Source organism: Anolis sagrei, chromosome Y (assembly GCF_037176765.1).
Source record: "Anolis sagrei isolate rAnoSag1 chromosome Y, rAnoSag1.mat, whole genome shotgun sequence".
NCBI classification, from domain to species: Eukaryota; Metazoa; Chordata; class Lepidosauria; order Squamata; family Dactyloidae; genus Anolis; species Anolis sagrei.
Genome location: NC_090035.1, coordinates 77,448,726 through 77,464,336, shown reverse-complemented (window position 1 = coordinate 77,464,336; position 15,611 = coordinate 77,448,726). Strand labels below are relative to the sequence as shown.

The 15,611-nt window shown below is 47.6% G+C and overlaps 1 protein-coding gene across 1 annotated transcript in view; it reads right to left on the bottom strand.

Moving 5' to 3' along the window:
- LOC137095669 (neuronal PAS domain-containing protein 1-like) overlaps positions 1 to 15,611 on the bottom strand; it is a 73,911-nt gene continuing 58,300 nt past the window's right edge. The window contains exon 5 of the mRNA XM_067462437.1: positions 1 to 126. Within this exon, the coding sequence (XP_067318538.1) occupies positions 1 to 126 (126 nt within the window). The remainder of the gene's footprint in view (positions 127 to 15,611) is intronic.

Below are 15,611 nucleotides of genomic sequence, written 5' to 3'. Positions count from 1 at the left end.
TCAGGTTTTAGTACACAGCTCACACACGGCTCCTACCTGCGAGAGCCCCAGGTAAATAGACACCGTCTCCGAGATGTAAAGGAATTTTCCCTCTTGGTTCAACACAAACACAAAGCCGTCCAGGGACTGCGGAGAGAAAGAAAGAAAGAAAGAAAAGAGACAAGAACGTGAGATAGATATCTGTATCTCTCTCTCTATATATATATGCACAGTACAACCTTCCGTATCCACAGGACTTGATATACAGGTCTTCACTTATCCACTGTTCCAGTGACTCAGTTTGGGTATTCCTATACAAGCTATTTATGTATTATTATAACTTGCTTTTTATTTTTTATTACATTATTAGAGAAAGAGAGAGAATACAAAAATATATAATAATAAATTATAAGTTTATTTTTTATTATAATGTAATATATAATACGTTATAATAGTATTTTATTACCTATAATCAATTATAATAATTTATTTTATTATAATATATATATACAATCAATTATGTTTATTATTTTTATTTTATATACAACATTATAATCGTTTATTAGTTTATAGTTTATTATTATAATAGTTTTATGATATACTAACATGGGGACCAGGCACTGCCCGGGTTTTTTGAGAAAGGAATTGTGTGTCAAGGTCGGTCTTTATCAGTTATTTATATGGCTCGCAGTGGTCTCAGGAAGTTAGGCAAGGTACTGCAAGTCCCATCAGCTGTGGTCCATCCTCCTCCAAACTGCACCGGGATGGAGACTGGGTCATGGGGGCTCTGTGTGCCAAGTTTGGTCTTGATCGGTCATTAGATGAGGGTTGCAGCAGTCTTGGGAAGTGAGTGGAGGTATCTGAAGTCCCATCATTCATGGTATGTCCTCCTCGAAAGTGCACCAGGATGTAGAGTGGGCCATGGGGGCTCTGTGTGCCAAGTTTGGTCTTGATCAGGCATTGGCGACGGTCTCAGTGGTCTCAGGAAGTGAGTGGAGTTACTGCAAGTCCCATCATCCATCTCCAAATTCTTGCAAACCGCACCAAGATGTAGAGTGGGTCATGCAGGCTCTCTGTGTGAATTGTGGTCCTGATCCATCATTGCTGGCAGTTGTAATGGTCTCAGGAAGAAAGTGCAGGTATTGCAAGTCCCATCGTCCATGGTGCATCCTCCTCCAAACCGCACCAGGACGTAGAGTGTGTCATGGAGACTCAGTGTGCCAAGTTTGGTCTTTATCGGTAATTAGATGAGGGTTGCAGTGGTCTCAGGAATTGAGGAAAGGTACTGCAAGTCCCATAATCCATGGTCCATCCCCGGCCAAACCACACCATGATGTAGAGTGGGTCATGGGGGCTCTGCGTGCCAAGTTTGGTCTTGATCATTCATTGGATGAGGGTCACAGCAGTCTCAGAAAGTGAGAGATGGTACTGCAAGTCCCATCATCCATGGTCCATCCTCCTCCAAACTGCAGTAGGATGTAGAGTGGGTCTTGCAGGCTCTGTGTGCCAAGTCTGGTCTGTATTGGTAATTTTCTGACACGGCCTCAGGCCTTTTCCCCTCTTTGTCACCTCAGAGTCTTGCAATTTTCAGGCTGGCCAATCAGAGACCATATGCAAATTGTACCTCAGTGGCAACCAATCAGAAAGCTGCCACAAACACCCCTGCCCTATGTCTGCTGCACTTCCTCCGCATACAAACAATGACTTTTATTATATACATAGATATAACACACAGATATATACAAATTATAATATACTAGCTGTGCCCTGCCACGCGTTGCTGTGGCCTATAGTAAAACTTATCAAAGTTGAGGTAGATATCTGGACTATTATGTGTGTGCAGCGGCAGGGGGAATGATGGAGCCTGGGGTTGCGTGTGCGTGTGCGGCGGCGGGGGGAGTGGGGTTGCGTGTGTGTGTGCGGCGGCGGGGGGAGTGATGGAGCGTGGGGTTGTGTGTGTGTGTGCGGCGGCGAGGGAGTGATGGAGCGTGGGGTTGCGTGTGTGTGTGCGGTGGTGGGGGGAGTGATGGAGCATGGTGTTGCGTGTGTGTGTGCAGCGGCGGGGGGAGTGGGGTTGCGTGTGTGTGGCGGCGGAGGGAGTGATGGAGCGTGGGGTTGCGTGTGTGTGTGCGGCGGCAGGGGGAGTGATGGAGCGTGGGGTTGCGTGTGTGTGTGCGGCGGTGGGGGGAGTGAGGTTGCGTGTGTGTGGCGGCGGAGGGAGTGATGGAGCGTGGGGTTGCGTGTGTGTGTGCGGCGGGGGGAGTGATGGAGCGTGGGGCTGCGTGTGTGTGTGGCGGCGGGGGGAGTGATGGAGCGTGGGGTTGCGTGTGTGTGTGCGGTGGTGGGGGGAGTGATGGAGCGTGGGGTTGTGTGTGTGCATGTGGCAGGGTGTGTGTGTGTGCGGGAAGCGGCGCGGCGGGGCTTGGAGTGGGCATGGCTTCTGCAGAGGGAACGTTGGCCGGAAGGCTGTGTGCACGCGCCAGGGAACTTGCGGCTGGGCACCAATGCGCATGCTCAGTTGTTTTGCCGTTTTGTGAGTGTATTGTTGTGTTGTTTTTCATTTTGAGTAGATATGTTTGTACCTTGTGGGTTGTGTTATGGGCACAGGAATTTTAGTTAAGTTTCGTTGGGGGATTTTTGAGTTTTGTTGTTTTGCCGTTTTGTGAGTGTGTTGTTGTGTTGTTTTTCATTTTGAGTAGATATGTTTATACCTTGTGGGTTGTGTTATGGGTACGGGGATTTTGGTTAAGTTTCGTTGGGGGATTTTTGAGTTTTGTTGTTTTGCCGTTTTGTGAGTGTGTTGCTGTGTTGTTTTTCATTTTGAGTAGATATGTTTGTACCTTGTGGGTTGTGTTATGGGCACGGGGATTTTAGTTAAGTTTCGTTGGGGGATTTTTGAGTGTTGTTGTTTTGCCGTTTTGTGAGTGTGTTGTTGTATTGTTTTTCATTTTGAGTAGATATGTTTGTACCTTGTGGGTTGTGTTATGGGCATGGGAATTTTGGTTAAGTTTCGTTGGGGGGTTGTGGAGTTTTGCTGTCCGGTTGAACCAACCTAACAGATTTATATATATATATATATTCTATTCTATTTTCTATTCTATTTTCTATACACATTATACAAGTGAAAAAGTTGCAAAACTACCATAGCAGTATATACCATAGCGTCGAACTGCATTAACTCTGCAGTGCAGAATGCACCTTTGGGTCCCGGCAAGTGCCTTGAAGCAGCTGCTTGCAAATATGGGGGAAATCTATCTATCTGGAAATCCTTTTGGAAACAAAAGCAGAAGAATCTCTTTTAAGACTTTAGGATGACGATCAACTGAAGAAGGGGAAGATTGCAATGAATTGGACGCTTGCAAACGGTGAGCCAATCCGATCCTTTTCCAAGGAGGTAGCAAAAGGCAGGGAGCGCCAATGGCCAAAGCCAACTTCTCAATGGTTTGAGGAAGCCGGAAACCCTTCCCCGGAGAGTCCTTTGAGCCCTGCCATGGCAAAGCTTAAGCGCCGCCAAGAAATGCCCGCTTTTTGGGTTCTTTTCCAGCTTTTGGGAAGTTACAAAACCAAAGGAGTGGGAAGAGAAGGTTCATTATTTGGTGTCATGTCATTGGGGACAGTTTGGATAATATAGATGGGAGAAAGGGGGGATAAAATAATAATAATAATAATAATAATAATAATAATAATAATAATTGGGTTGCTGTGAGTTTTCCAGGCTGTCTGGCCATGTTCCAGAAGCATTCTCTCCTGACGTTTCGCCTGCATCTATGGCAGGCATCCTCAGAGGTTGTGAGGTCAGGTTAAGCCGCTGAGGTGCAGAACTTGCTGACCGAAAGGTTGGCGGTTCGAATCCGGTGAGTGGAGCGAGCTCCTGCTGTTAGGCCCAGCTTCTGCCAACCTAGTGGTTTGAAAACATGGAAATGTGAGTAGATCAATAGGTACAGCTTCTGTGGGAAAATAACGGCGTTCCATGCAGTCATGCAGACCACATGACCTTGGAGGTGTCTACGGACAAATCCGGCCCTTTGGCTTAGGAATGCACATGAGTATCAGGGTACCAGAGTCAGGGGAAGCCTTTACCTTACTAGTAATTAATATTAATTAATTCTGTGGGAAAATAACGGCGTTCCATGCAATCATGCAGACCACATGACCTTGGAGGTGTCTACGGACAAATCCAGCCCTTTGGTTTAGGAATGCACATGAGTACCAGAGTCAGGGGAAGCCTTTACCTTACTAGTAATTAATATTAATTAATTCTGTGGGAAAATAACGGCATTCCATGCAATCATGCAGACCACATGACCTTGGAGGTGTCTACGGACAACTCCGGCTCTTTGGCTTATGAATGGAGATGAGTCCCATGGTCCCAGAGTCAGGGGAAACCTTTACCTTACTATTAATTAATATTAATTATTGTTATTAATTATTAATATTTATTATTATGCTACTATTACTATTATTATTATTTATTATTATTACAGTGGATGAAGCGGATCACAGAGGTCGTCATGGGCAGGAGCAGCCAGAAGGCGTGGAGGCTGCTGAGACGGTTGAGCAATGACCCCTCACAAACTAATACCCATGCCAACATAAAGGCAGATCAGATAGCACACCAACTCTTGAAGAACGGGAAACCCAACTTTGCCACCAAAGTAGGAAAGAAACCAATATCCAAACAATGAAAGACTGGGAACAACAACCTTCATGAATCCTTTACATCTACTGAATTGGACATGGCTCTCAATAAATGTAAAAATGGCAAAGCAGCTGGCCTGGATGATCTACGGATGGAACAAATCAAGAACTTTGGTCCAAAAGCAAGGCTCTGGCTGCTGGAGCTGATGAACAACTGCACTGCATCCTGTCAGATCCCCAAAATCTGGAGGAAAGCAAGAGTCATTGCCATCTTGAAGCCAGGCAAGGACCGTAATGATCCAAAAAGCTATAGACCAATCTCCCTGTTATGCCATCTTTACAAAGTTCTGGAGAGACTTATTTTGAATAGAATTATGGAACAAATAGACCCTGTCTGATTCCACAGCAAGCTGGCTTCAGGAAAGGCAAAAGCTGCACATCGCAAGTGCTGAACTTGACTCAGCACATAGAAGATGGCTTTGAAAGGCAGCAGATCACAGGAGCCGTCTTCATAGACCTGTCAGCAGCCTATGATACCGTGAACCACCTCTGCCTCCTCCTGAGAAAAATGTATAATATCACAAAGGGCGACCACCTCACCCGCCTCATAGGAAACCTGCTACAAAACAGGAGCTTCTTTGTTGAGTTCCAGGGCCAGAGAAGCAGATGGCGGAAACAGAAGAACGGCCTTCCTCAGGGGAGCGTGCTTGCTCCATCCATGTTCAACATCTACACAAATGACCAGCCACTGCCAGAAGGGACAGAGAGCTTCATCTATGCTGATGATCGTGCCATCACCGCTCAAGCAGGGAGCTTTGAGATGACTGAACAGAAGCTCTCCGAAGCTCTAGGTGCTCTTATCACCTATTACAGGGAAAACCAGCTGATCCCTAATGCATCTAAAACACAGACATGTGCTTTTCACCTCAAGAACAGACAAGTATCCAGAGCTCTGAGGATTATTACCTGGGAAGGAATCCCACTGGAGCATTGCAGCGCACCCAAATACTTGGGAGTCACTCTGGACCGTGCTCTGACCTACAAGAAGCACTGCCTGAACGTCAAGCAAAAAGTGGGTGCTAGAAATAATATCATGCGAAAGCTGACTGGCACAACCTGGGGATCACAACCAGACACAATGAAGACATTTGCCCTTGCACTATGCTGCTCTGCTGCTGAGTATGCATGCCCAGTGTGGAACACATCTCACCACGCTAAAACAGTGGACGGGGCTCTTAATGAGACATGCCGCATTATCACGGGGTGTCTGCGCCCTACACCACTGGAGAAATTACACTGCTTAGCCAGTATTGCACCACCTGACATCCGCCAGGAAGTAGCAGCCAATAGTGAAAGGACCAAGGCAGAGACACCTCCAGCTCATCCCTTGTTTGGGTATCAGACAGCACGTCAACGACTTAAATCAAGAAATAGTTTTCAAGACCTACAGAGACACTCGCTGGAACACCTCAGCAAGTGAGAGTCCAAAAGTGGCAGGCTCAAATCCAGAATTTCAATCAAATGAGAGACTCCCCCCTGGGCACACAGAACACTGGGCGACTTGGAAGGCGCTGAACAGACTGCGCTCTGGCACCACGAGATGCAGAGCCAACCTCAAGAAATGGGGCCACAAAGTGGAATCCACGACATGCGAGTGTGGAGAAGAGCAAATTACAGACCACTCACACCTGCTGCAATGCACCCTGAGCCCTGTCCCATGCACAATGGAGGACCTTCTTGCGGCAACACCAGAAGCACTCCAAGGGGCCAGATACTGGTCAAAGGGCATTTAATCAACTACCAAGCTTGCAAACTTTGTGTTTTGTCTGTTTGTTTGTTTTGTTCTGTTAGAAATGTAATACAATGGTATGGTTGCTGATGACACGATAGATAAATAAATAAATCAACTACTAAGCTTGCAAACTTTGTGTTTTGTCTGTTTGTTTGTTTTCTTAAAAATGTAATACAAATGTCTGGTTGTAATTATTATTATTATTATTATTATTATTATTATTATCCTGCAGAATCAAACATGAGATTCTCAACAGTCAGGAAGACTCTTTTGGGAAGTAAAATAGGTGAAAAGCATTGCATGAAAACACCGGAAAGCACCTCATTGTTGGAAAAAGCATTCAGAAAAGAAGGAGGCCACCTTAAAAGAAGAGCCAGCGTTGGGATCTAGACCCACTCTGCTTGCAATCCCTCTACTTTTACTTCTTCTCAGCGGGTCAATTGCTCCACGAAACAAATAAATCAAGCAACTCCTTCCTTCCTTCCTTCCTTCCTTTTGTCCCCATTGGAGCTGCACTGTCAACCATTTAATCGCTGCGCCGATGACCTCCGCGCATCTCATCCCAAAACACTTGGGGTCTTTGGGGTTTTTTTCATTATATAAAAAAAGCAATTTTATCTGTCAGCCGTAATTAACGCGCCCGAAACGTGAAAGCGACTGTCGGCTCCATTCATTTCCTACTATTCCCCCCCTTCTCCTCTTTGGGAAGCAAAGGGTGGGGGGGGGGGGGATGTCGGCAATGTGCAAATATATTCCAATAGTATAAAGGGACAATTGTTATAGCCTGCCTTTATTAATACAGGGAGAAGACACAGGAAGCAAAGAATCAAGGGTTTCCCCCCGTCCACTGCTTCAATGGCCATGGCTATAAAGCAGGCATGGGCAAACTTGGGCCCTCCAAGTGTTTTGGACTTCAACTCCCACATGATGCAATACCCAGGGGCGGCTCATCCATTACGCAAAGTAAGCGGTCGCAGTACACTTTTTTTGCCAGGGGTGCAAAGGCGCCTCTGCAAATGCCCCTCGACCACCACTTGAGGATCATAGAATCATAGAATCAAAGAGTTGGAAGAGACCTCATGGGCCATCCAGTCCAACCCCCTGCCAAGAAGCAGGAATATTGCATTCAAATCACCCCTGACAGATGGCCATCCAGCCTCTGCTTAAAAGCTTCCAAAGAAGGAGCCTCCACCACACCCCGGGGCAGAGAGTTCCACTGCTGAACGGCTCTCACAGTCAGGAAGTTCTTCCTCATGTTCAGATGGAATCTCCTCTCTTGTAGTTTGAAGCCATTGTTCCGTGTCCTAGTCTCCAAGGAAGCAGAAAACAAGCTTGCTCCCTCCTCCCTGTGGCTTCCTCTCACATATTTATACATGGCTATCATATCTCCTCTCAGCCTTCTCTTCTTCAGGCTAAACATGCCCAGCTCCTTAAGCCGCTCCTCATAGGGCTTGTTCTCCAGACCCTTGATCATTTTAGTCGCCCTCCTCTGGACACATTCCAGCTTGTCAATATCTCTCTGTCCCCTTTGGCTCACAACAGCTCTAGCAGTCCGGGGGAAGCCACAGCAACCTATTACGTAAAGAAAGCATTCGCATTATAGTTGATTGTGCCCAGGGGCACTCTTGAGGTGCTCTTGGGGGAAAATAGACCTTGACACATGCGAGTTGTAGTTACTGGGATGTATAGTTCACCTACAATCAAAGAGCATTCTGAACTCCACCAATGATGGAACTGAACCAAATATGGCACACAGTACTCCCACGACAAACAGAAAATATGTATCAATAATTGGTTGGGGGGGGGGGGGCAAAATACTGTTTGCTTACCATTGAAAATTACCTCTGGCAATACCTAACAGGTTGTGTAATGGCTGGGTCATAACCATATGAGGGTTATTGTAAAGGGCTTGCATCAGCCAGTGTCCCTTGCTGATTACCTATATACGAGGGTTGAATGAAAAGTAATGCCTCCACCTTCGTTACTTGGGTTTGGATGGGAATATTTTAATAAATCAAACGCAGAAATAATCCTTAGAATGTGCTCTTTAATGACTGCTATTCACTTTCCCAAATAATCACCAGACAATTGGATACATTTCTGCTGATGATTAATATGGGTTGTTGTAGGTTTTTTCGGGCTATATGGCCATGTTCTAGAGCCAGGGGCAGCTCAGCCATTACGCAAAGTAAGCATTTGCAGTATAGTTGATTTTGCCCACCCCCTCGATGGACTGTCACCTTGTCGTGGTGAGGGGGCTTGCGTGTTCCGATTAACCTGTAGGCACAACAACTGGAGTCGTGCACTCCCAGGAGTGGCTGCGGGGGAGGTCCCAGACCAAGAACAGTCCGAAGACCCAAAGACCTCAACGGCGGAGCAGGCGGAGGATAACATGGCACATGTTACAACGGCTGCGAAGGCGGAAGAAGGCTGCAACAGACTGAGAAGCCACGGTCATTGTGTTAAACTACATCACCAGTGGAACCTCACTCTGTGAAGTCTGTGTGTTGATCAGTTGTGCACTGACCTCCACACATTAAAAAAATCCACGCACAGGCGTCTTCCAAAGAAAATAAAAACCAACCAACCAAAGTCCCATGGCGATCAGCGAGTGGCGACGGGGGCAGGACTGTGAAATCTGGAAGCCCCTAGTCACAGACTGGCACATGGGCGGTGGGTACGGACTCAGTCGTTCTACCTCAAGGTCCGAGGCAGTTGAGTAGTTCGGCAGCTGTATCCACGACTGAGCAGCCCTATTGAGGACCCACTCTGCTCACCCCACATGGGGAGGGGGCTAGAAAAGGTGCCCCAAACATAGTCTGCCTCACTCATCCCTGACTGGACTGCCGCGTCCAGTGGGGTCACCACCCTGCGGCCAAAAAAGAAAAATGAACTTCGGTACGTGGAACGTACGGACTCTGATGGACAACAGTGGCAGTGAACGCCCCGAACGCAGAACTGCCATCATTGCAAGGGAGCTGGGACGCTTCAACATCGACATAGCAGCCCTTCAGGAGACCCGGAGAGCAGGAGAGGGACAGCTGAAGGAAGAAAAAGGAGGCTACACCTTCTTCTGGAAGGGACTGCCCGAAAAAGACCAAAGAATGCACGGAGTTGGCTTCGCCATCAGAAATGATCTGATGAAACATCTGTCCGAAGCACCCACTGGCATCAACGAACGACTCTCCACCCTCCGAATTGATCTTGCCAAAAACCAACGGGCAACCATCATAAGTGCCTATGCACCAACACTAGATGCTGACGAAGACATCAAGGAGAAATTCTACTGTCAGCTGGACACCGTCCTATCGGGGATACCTAAGGGGGACAAAATCATCCTCCTGGGGGACTTCAATGCAAGAGTCGGGCGAGACTTCGACCTGTGGCCAGGGACCATCGGAAAAGACGGGGTTGGAAACAGCAACTCAAATGGCATCCTGCTTCTCACCAAATGTGCGGAGCACAACCTTGTCATCACCAACACGCTCTTCCGCCAGAAAAACAAGTTCAAGACATCATGGAAGCACCCCCGGTCAAAGCATTGGCACCTCTTAGACTATGTAATCACACGTGCCAGAGACCGCCGTGACGTGCTCCTCACAAGAGCCATGATAGGTGCTGACGACTGCTGGACTGACCACAGGCTAATTCGATCCTCGATGGCTATCAAGATCGCCCCCAAGCGCAGACTCCAAGGAAGGAAGACAAGGCGCAAAATGAACACCCAAGCCCTTCAGGAGCCCTCCAGACGAGCCCATCTCCAAACAGCACTCAAGGACCATCTACCCACAGAACACCCCGAAAATGTTGAGGAACATTGGAACAAACTGAAGACCTCCATCATCCAAGCCTGCGAAGAAACTATTGGATACCAAGCCAAGAAACATCAAGACTGGTTTGATGAAAATGACATCGAGATCCAACAGCTAATTGACAAGAAAAGGAAAGCCTTCCAAGCATGGCAGAGAGACATCAACTGTGCTGCTAAGAAAAAGATCTATGCTAGTGCAAAAGCTGAGGTCCAAAGAAGGACAAGAGAACTCAAGAACATCTGGTGGACAAAGAAGGCCGAAGAAATCCAACACCTGGCAGATACCCATAATGCTCAGGGATTCTTCAAAGCCACAAAGGTCATCTATGGACCAAGAAACCATGGCATACAGCCTCTACGCTCATCAGATGGAACCAAACTCCTGAAGGACCAAAACTCAATTGCACTACGTTGGAAAGAACACTACCAAAGCCTCCTGAACCGCAGCTCCAATGTGGCCGACGAGGTCCTCTCACAAATCCCACAACAACAAACCAGGGATGAGCTTGCAGCACTGCCTAGTTTGGAAGAAGTCAGCAATGCCATCAGCCAACAGAAGAATAACAAAGCCAGTGGACCAGATGGGATCCCTGCTGAAATCTTTAAAGAGGGAGGACCTGAGCTAACACACCAACTCCACCAGCTCATAGAAAAAGTGTGGGTGACCGAGAAAATCCCAGCAGATTTCAAGGACGCCACCATCATCACCCTCTTCAAAAAAGGGGAAAGAACAGACTGCGGAAACTATCGAGGTATCTCCCTTCTAACCTCCGCTGGGAAAATCCTCGCAAGAATCCTTGCAAACCGCCTTCTGCCCCTCTCAGAAGACACCCTCCCAGAATCCCAGAACGGCTTCCGCCCTTCCAGAGGAACCGTGGACATGATCTTCACTGCACGACAACTCCAAGAAAAATGCAGGGAACAAAACCAACCTCTGTACATGGCATTCATCGACCTTGCAAAGGCATTTGACACAGTGAATCGCAGCGCTCTCTGGACCATCCTCCACAAAATCGGGTGCCCTAACAAATTTGTGAACATCCTGCGGCTCCTCCATGATGACATGATGGCAACAGTCTTGGACAGCAATGGCTCCCAAAGTGACCCATTTAAGGTGGAATCCGGTGTCAAACAGGGATGTGTTATCGCCCCAACTCTATTCTCCATCTTCATCGCTATGATACTACACCTTGTTGATGGGAAGCTTCCCACCGGAGTGGAAATAATCTATCGGACAGATGGCAAGCTATTCAACCTCAGCAGACTGAAAGCCAAAACCAAGGTTACAACAACATCTGTTATAGAACTCCAGTACGCTGATGACAATGTCGTCTGTGCGCATTCAGAAGAAGATCTACAAGCCACTCTAAACACCTTCGCAGAAGCATATGAGAAGCTCGGCCTGTCACTGAACATTGAGAAAACCAAGGTGCTGTTCCAGCAGTCACAAGCCAATCCCTCTCCAATGCCAGTAATACAGCTTAATGGTGTAACATTAGAAAATGTGGACCATTTCCGCTACCTTGGCAGCCACCTCTCCACCAAAGTCAACATCGACGCCGAAATACAACACCGCCTGAGCTCTGCAAGTGCAGCATTTTCCAGAATGAAGCAAAGAGTGTTTGAGGACCGGGACATCCGTAGGGAGACCAAGGTGCTTGTCTATAAAGCCATTGTCCTCCCAACCCTGCTATATGCCTGTGAGACGTGGACAGTCTACAGACGTCATATGCAACTCCTGGAACGATTCCATCAGCGCTGCCTCCGGAAAATCCTGCAAATCTCCTGGGAAGACAAGCGGACAAACGTCAGTGTGCTGGAAGAAGCAAAGACCACCAGCATTGAAGCGATGGTCCTCCAACATCAACTCCGCTGGGCCGGCCACGTTGTCCGGATGCCTGACCACCGTCTCCCAAAGCAGTTGCTCTACTCCGAACTTAAGAACGGAAAACGGAACGTTGGTGGACAGGAAAAGAGATTTAAAGATGGGCTGAAAGCCAACCTTAAAAACTCTGGCATAGACACCGAGAACTGGGAAGCCCTGGCCCTTGAGCGCTCCAGCTGGAGGACAGCTGTGACCAGCAGTGCTGCAGAATTCGAGGAGGCACGAGTGGAGGGTGAAAGAGAGAAACGTGCCAGGAGGAAGGCGCGTCAAGCCAACCCCGACAGGGAACGCCTTCCACCTGGAAACCAATGCCCTCACTGCGGAAGAAGATGCAGAGCAAGAATAGGGCTCCACAGCCACCTACGGACCCACAGGGAAATCCATAATGGAAGACCATCTTACTCGTCCAACGAGGGATCGCCTAAGTAAGTAAGTAAGTAAGATTTTGCCCAGGGGTGCTCTTGAGGCACTTTGGGGGGGAATGGACCTTGACAAATGCGAGTTGTAGTTACTGGGATGTATAGTTCACCTACAATCAAAGAGCCTTCTGAACTCCACCAATGATGGAATTGAACCAGATATGGCACACAGAACTCCCATGACGAACAGAAAATATATATCAGTGATGGGGGGGGGGGGGGGGGACGGCAAAATACTATTTGCTTACCATTGAAAATTAGCTAGGGCGGCCTCTGTCTAGAGGCATTCTCTCCTGACCTTTCACCTGCATCTATGGCAAGCATCCTCAGAGGTAGTGAGGTCTGTTGGAACTAGGAAAAAGGGTTTATATGTCTGTGGAATGACCAGTGTGTGACAGAGGACTCTTGTCTGCTGGAGCTAGGTGTGAATGTTTCAACTGACCACCTTAATTAGCATTTGATGGCCTGGCAGTGCCTGGGTCAATCTTTTGTTGAAAAGTGATTAGATGTCCCAGATTGTTTCCTCTCTGTTGTTTTGCTGTTGTAATTTTAGAGTTTTTTTTAATACTGGTAGCCAGATTTTGTTCATTTTCATGGTTTCCTCCTTCCTGTTGAAATTGTCCACATGCTTGTGGATTTCAATGGCTTCACTGTGTAGTCTAACATGGTGGTTGTTGGTGTGGTCCAGCATTTCTGTGTTCTCAAATAATATGCTGTGTCCAGGTTGGTTCCTCTGGTGCTCTGCTATGGCGGACTTCTCTGGTTGAAGTAGTCTGCAGTGCCTTTCATGTTCCTTGCTTCGTCTTTCGGCAATGCTGCTGCATTTGGTGGTCCCTATGTATACTTGTCCACAGCTGCATGGAATATGGTAGACTCCTGCAGAAGTGAGAGGATCCCTCTTGTCCTTTGCTGAATGTAGCAGTTGTTGGATTTTCTTGGCGGGTATATAAACCCTTTTTCCTAGTTCCAACAGACCTCACTACCTCTGAGGATGCTTGCCATAGATGCAGGCGAAACGTCAGGAGAGAATACCTGCCACATACCTGTATTGCCATCTGTTGAGGAGTTACGAAGGTGGAGGCATTACTTTTCACTTTAACAACACAACCATTCAATGCTAAGGCTTCCAGCCAAAATGGAACTGTAGAGGAGAGTCTACCGAACAAGCCAGTACCTGTCGCATACCAGTACTGCCATCTGTTGAGGAGTTACGAAGGTGGAGGCAGTACTTTTCATTCAACCCTCATATATAAGGAGGATGAAAGAATCCAGCTCTCCCTCTCCTACGTGACTCAATGTGAGTATCTGTCTATGTTGTATGTGACTATCTGATGACTCCAGCTGTAAGGAATTGTGGGAGTTGAAGTCCAAAACACCTGGAGGGCCCAACTTTGCCTATGTCTGTTCTGTATCCTCATTCAGAAAGGGATAAGACAGGAAGAACTCTGGACCGTGTTTGCACTGAAGCAAAGTCTTGCAAACTTTCTTTGCGACGTTGAAAAGGGTCAGCTGAGTTTCCTCGCAAAGGCTGAGTGCTAACCATCTGTTGACTCCGGTTCAACATTGCCCCCCTAAATGTGATTGATTCCAAATCAAGCCGAATTAGGCCCCACGACAGCCGGCTCAGGGGTAGCCAAGACCCTCACCGAATGCAGAAATCTGTTTTGGAAAGGAAGTAGTCGCACCTGGATAAGGGACCAAACGACATTAGCTTTAATGCAATTGCTCCACAGCCCTGGCCTCTGCACATCTGCGGCAAAATTGGGTTCCCTTTGAGCCGCTGGATGCAGAGCAAAGCTATTTCCAAAGAGGAATAGGTCTTCTTGCCATAAGCAAAAGGCAGGAAGTGATGTCTAGTGGTCTATTTACTTATCATGTAAGGGGCAACCAGACAATTGTATTACATTTCTAACAGAACAAAACAAACAAACAGACAAAACACAAAATTTGTGAGTTTGGTAGTTGATTAAATGTCCTTTGACCAGTATCTGGCCCCTTGGAGTGCCTCTGGTGTTGCCGCAAGGAGGTCCTCCATTGTGCATGTGGCAGGGCTCAGGTTGCATTGCAGCAGGTGTTCAGTGGTTTGCTCTTCTCCACACTCGCATGTCGTGGATTCCACTTTGTGGCCCCATTTCTTGAGGTTGGCTCTGCATCTCGTGGTGCCAGAGCACAGTCTGTTCAGCGCCTTCCAAGTCGCCCAGTGTTCTGTGTGCCCAGGGGGGAGTCTCTCATTTGGTATCAGCATTGGTTGAGGTTCTGGGTTTGAGCCTGCCACTTTTGGACTCTCACTTGCTGAGGTGTTCCAGCGAGTGTCTCTGTAGATCTTAGGAAACTATTTCTTGATTTAAGTCGTTGACGTGCTGGCTGATACCCAAACAGGGGATGGGCCGGAGATGTCTCTGCCTTGGTCCTTTCACTACTGGCTGCTACTTCCCGGCAGATGTCAGGTGGTGCAATACCAGCTAGACAGTGTAATTTCTCCAGTGGTGTAGGGCGCAGACACCCCGTGATAATGAAGCATGTCTCATTAAGAGCTACATCTGTTTTAGCGTGGTGAGATGTGCTCCACACTGGGCATGCGTACTCAGCAGCAGAGTAGCACAGCGCAAGGGCAGATGTCTTCACTGTATCTGGTTATGATCCCCAGGTTGTGCCAGTCAGTTTTTGTATGATATTGTTTCTAGCACCCACTTTTTGCTTGATGATCAGGCAGTGCTTCTTGTAGGTCAGAGCACGGTCCAGAGTGACTCCCAGGTATTTGGATGTGTTGCAATGCTCCCGTGGGATTCCTTCCCAGGTAATCCTCAGAGCTCGGGATGCTTGTCTGTTCTTAAGATGAAAAGCACATGTCTATGTTTTCGACGGATTAGGGATCAGCTGGTTTTCCCTGTAATAGACAGTAAGGGTACCTAGAGTTTCGGAGAGCTTCTGTTCAAACATCTCAAAGCTCCCTGTTTGAGTAGTAATGGCATGATCATCAGCATAGATGAAGCTCTCTGTCCCTTCTGGCAGTGGCTGGTCATTTGTGTAAATGTTGAGCATGGATGGAGCAAGCACGCTCCCCTGAGGCAGGCCGTTCTTCTGTTT